This window comes from Seriola lalandi, unplaced genomic scaffold, assembly GCF_002814215.2.
Source record: "Seriola lalandi dorsalis isolate HSWRI2012SDOR001 ecotype SW California unplaced genomic scaffold, Sedor1 jcf7180002050004, whole genome shotgun sequence".
NCBI classification, from domain to species: domain Eukaryota; kingdom Metazoa; phylum Chordata; class Actinopteri; order Carangiformes; family Carangidae; genus Seriola; species Seriola lalandi.
In genome coordinates this window covers 5,598-9,598 of record NW_019520557.1, presented here as the reverse complement: position 1 = coordinate 9,598, position 4,001 = coordinate 5,598, and the positions used below count along the sequence as shown (strand labels likewise).

General features: G+C 40.2%; 1 protein-coding gene across 5 annotated transcripts in view; it reads left to right on the top strand.

Annotated features, from left to right (window-relative positions):
* Positions 1 to 4,001, top strand: part of LOC111649128 (GRAM domain-containing protein 2B-like) — a 13,689-nt gene that overhangs the window by 4,755 nt on the left and 4,933 nt on the right. For 4 of the 5 annotated variants that reach the window (XM_023398891.2, XM_023398889.2, XM_023398890.2 and 1 more), the window contains exons 2-3: positions 527 to 649; positions 1,025 to 1,112. In XM_023398891.2, coding sequence (XP_023254659.1) covers positions 527 to 649; positions 1,025 to 1,112 — 211 coding nt within the window. The remainder of the gene's footprint in view (positions 1 to 526; positions 650 to 1,024; positions 1,113 to 4,001) is intronic. The other variant, XM_087171865.1, reaches the window with a different exon arrangement.

Genomic DNA, 4,001 nt, shown 5'->3' with positions numbered 1-4,001 from the left:
GCTCATCTTAAGTACCAAATGTTAAGGATACTTCAGGTATAATATGTGTTTTCCACATTAAGATGTCTAACAATGACCAGACCTATGATATATATTTTGTTGAGTTGTGTTTTTACATTATCCCAAATGTTTCCAGCAACTTTCAAACACAGAGAAATCAGTTGTTCTCATCAAAGTAACGGCCTGTTTCGTCTGGTCACCTGTCGTATCTCCTTCTGTCAGTGTTGTGGTTTTCTGCCGAAAGCATCAAAATAAACTTTTTATCCAGTTTTAAGCCACATTTTTACAACATAGTTTTTACGTCTTGCCCGGATCAGCCTGGATCTGAAGTTATCAGAGAAACAAGCTGGGCAAACACTAGCGGCAGCAAGGCTAGCAGCTAGCCCACATGGAAAGTTTTCATAAGAAAGAGCCAGGCTGCATTACAAACTGATGGCGTGTAGTGATACAGAATGATCCCTGCATTCCCACCTCTATATGTTCTTACTCTGCTCCTGCTAAACAAGGAACTTCCTGTTGTCTGTAGTTCAGATTTAGAGAACGTGGCGGAGGAGCGTCACAGAAATGGGAGGATGGTCTTTGAGTCTCTGCAGGCTGCTGACCAGGAGAAACGGGAGCTCTCAGGCCAGAGGAAACCAGCGTTGGTCAGGTAAACAACAGGATAGGGTTTGTTTTTGTATGTTTTAGTTAGTTATTGGTTCTTAATTATGTCATCTCAAAATAGAGAATACTTTGTGGTTCTCATATCCATTTTTATTTGAGATTACAACCCAGAGTTTTTTGCACTGCTCTGTTGAATAAAGTAAAAGCATGATGTTGACTTTTTGTGGTCCTTTTATCAGGTTACGCTGATAAAGTAGAGTTGTATAAATATACAGCGTATAGATAATATATAAATACATTTGAATTAGAGTACAAAGGGTCACAGACAGACGTGTAAGCAGTAATATAATGATTTATATAATGCCGTATTAGTTGCATAACAAGTTAATTCCTCTCTGTGTATTGTTCTCGTCGTCACCAGGTCAAAGACCTTCGACCACTCTCTGCTGACTCAGGTCCAGACGGACTCAGACTCCAAGATAGAGAGGAAGAAATCTCACTACAGCCAGGTGAGCCGTCACTAAGTCAACCCTGACACATATTTTATTACACCTATAAACGTGACAGCGTGGGAGCCGTTCTCAGACAGCTGTTTTTCCAGCTGTGTGAGATCACACATCATTTCTGCTGACTGGCTCGTTTCCAACATCGTTATCTTATTGACGATCACTGTCACGGTCAGAAAGCATCATGTTGTGCAGTATGTGGGTCATGCTGGTCTGAATGACTGTCTCTCTTCTCGGCTGAGGAGGAGCTTCCTTCACTTCTTTGAATAAATTAATCTTACTGCACTAAACCATTATGAGATATAATTCTACACAAATCTATCATGTGACATGCTCACTCTATGGCAGGACTGTCGAGGTTGTTGGTGCTGAGGGTTTGTAAGGTTGATTTTCATCTGTGTGATTTTAACTTTTTATTTTGTTTTTTTACTTTTAACATTGAATTGCAGAAGCACTGAAGGATGAAAATCCCTTTGGCTAAATCTGGAACACATAAACAAGAATAATGTCACTGTCCACAACAGATAAACTAAATCCACGTTCAGTTTGACTCACACATTCGTACAATGCTTCACAGAAGACAAAGCTTAGCGTCTTCCTCAGTGTTCTTCATCACAGAAACACAGTCCTCTGGATCAGCCCCAGATTAAGAGAGCAGAAGCCCCTGGGCACAAAATCTTGGAAGCGCCCCCCCCCCCCTACACTTGTAATCAAAGGTTTTGAATTACAGGTTCTCAGTGGAGGTAACTATCTGTTGCCAACACCTGTAGCTAGAGCTGAACAATTAATCAAAATATTATTGAACTCACAATACGGCCAAGTGCAATATCAAAGTCACAGGAGCTACACTTCTTAGGATAAAGTTTTACATTTTCTTTTCAGTGAAAATGAAATGCAAAAATGACCAATCTGACATTGTATATCACAATATCTACCATAATAATCGCAGTATGATATTTATTTTGCATATCATTCAGCCCTACATGTAGGTTATACAGGATTTACACCTGACAGGTTACAGCCTATGATCACAACCTGAGGGACAATGTCAACACCTGTAGATACACTCTCTCATACAGGATTTACACCACATGATTGTACAGTACTTTCCTGAGCCAGCGACACCAGTATAAACATATAAGTCTACAATGTGATGCTGAATGGCTTATGCAAGCAGATGCTGCCCCACTTCCACAACATAAACACACATCCATTCATACTGCTCTGCTTATGCAGACCTACAACAATGAATGTATGTAACTGTATCGTACTGGATTTCCACCATATCAACCATCCTGGTTCAGAGACGCAATGACACAATAGTCAAATGTTTCCAAAACAAATCAAGCTAAACTACTTCTCATTGTATTAAAACAACAGAGAATATTATAAAAAACTTTAATTAGGATGGCCCATAATGTGTGAATGATAATATGAGAGAAAGCCTACCTCATGTAATGCTCTTCTTTCTGGCTTTTTCTCCCTGAAAACATCCTCCACATCTGTAAACGTCCTGGTGTCTGACTGTCAGTGTTGAGAAGGCGTTTCCTCGTCCTTGCTCTCCATTCATTTTTAATTCTCGCAATGCGGGAAAAAAGGTAAAAAAGTGAATAAAAATAAATACATTTCGGGGCTGATAAACTGGTCACTGTCTCAGGTGTAGATGAGGGTGGGGCAGGTAAGCAGGTGGCAGGGCATTGGCTGAACTAACGTTAACGGCTGCCGTTACTGTCCTCCTCAGCCACGTTAGCATCGTCCTCTCCGGGCTAATGCTAATGCTAATGCTAGCAAGACGAGTGGCCGGCTTTTGAAAAAAAAAAAAAAAAGGCGAGATGGATGGTTTGTTTATTTGTTTGTTCAACTTCCAGTTTCTCTGAATCTTTTCCCGCCTTTCCATCTGCTTCTCCCCCGCTCCACCGTTTATTTCCCATGACGTTTTAAGAGGCGTCTTTAGCAACTTGTTAGCAACCAGCCGGCTTTGACGCTACATTCCCGGGGTCACCACCTGACCTCTGACCTCTGACCTCAGGATACAGACATAGCCAGCATACTGATCATGACATTTTTATATGCAAATAAATTAACTCTTAATTCATTGGTTCATATAAAAAAATAAAACCACACACACTCAATTGATTTCTGTGATTTAAAAAAAAAAAATGAGGTCATAGTTGGCGGGAGTTTGGACGCCCCCTAGAGGTCAGAAGCCCTACACCGGCCCAGTCCACTCTGGGGATAATCCATACTTACTCCGGATGCTATAAACTAACTACAAATTTATTTTATTATCATTTTTGAATTATTTCAGCATTATTTCTGTGAATCATGTTTTGTATTTGTTTTTCTTATTGAAATGCATTTCGGTAGTTGTAGTTGATTTTTCTTAGAGCCTGAGGATAACAACTTAAAATTCTAGCATTGGGTTTGAGCTCCGTTCAACAGTTAACGGTACAACTGTAAAAACCACCGGCCTTTAACACTCTGTTTTTCTGAATCAGAAGCTACTGTTCTGTCACGGTTGCCAGGCGACAGCCGCGCTTTGTGACGCAGCAGTAAGGGCGGACACAGCTGGTGACACAAAGCGAATATCCTGTCGTAAACTCAGGAATTCATATTTCACAAGATAAATGACTAATTTTAAGTCAAAAACATTAGACGCCTTACACCCAGGCTAACTCTCACCGAAGACCGATGTTACCATGGTAACAATCAATGACCCCTGTGCTGACCAGTAACACCCAACAAAAAAAACCAGAAAAATTTGATTTTTCTTTTTATTGCTTCACTCTTTGCTGAATTTCCCAAGTAAAAAAAGTAACATTTTTTGCTTGGGTAAATGGAGCTGTCAGCGGTTTTTTATTTTTTATTTTTGTGTCGATCCAAAAGTCTACG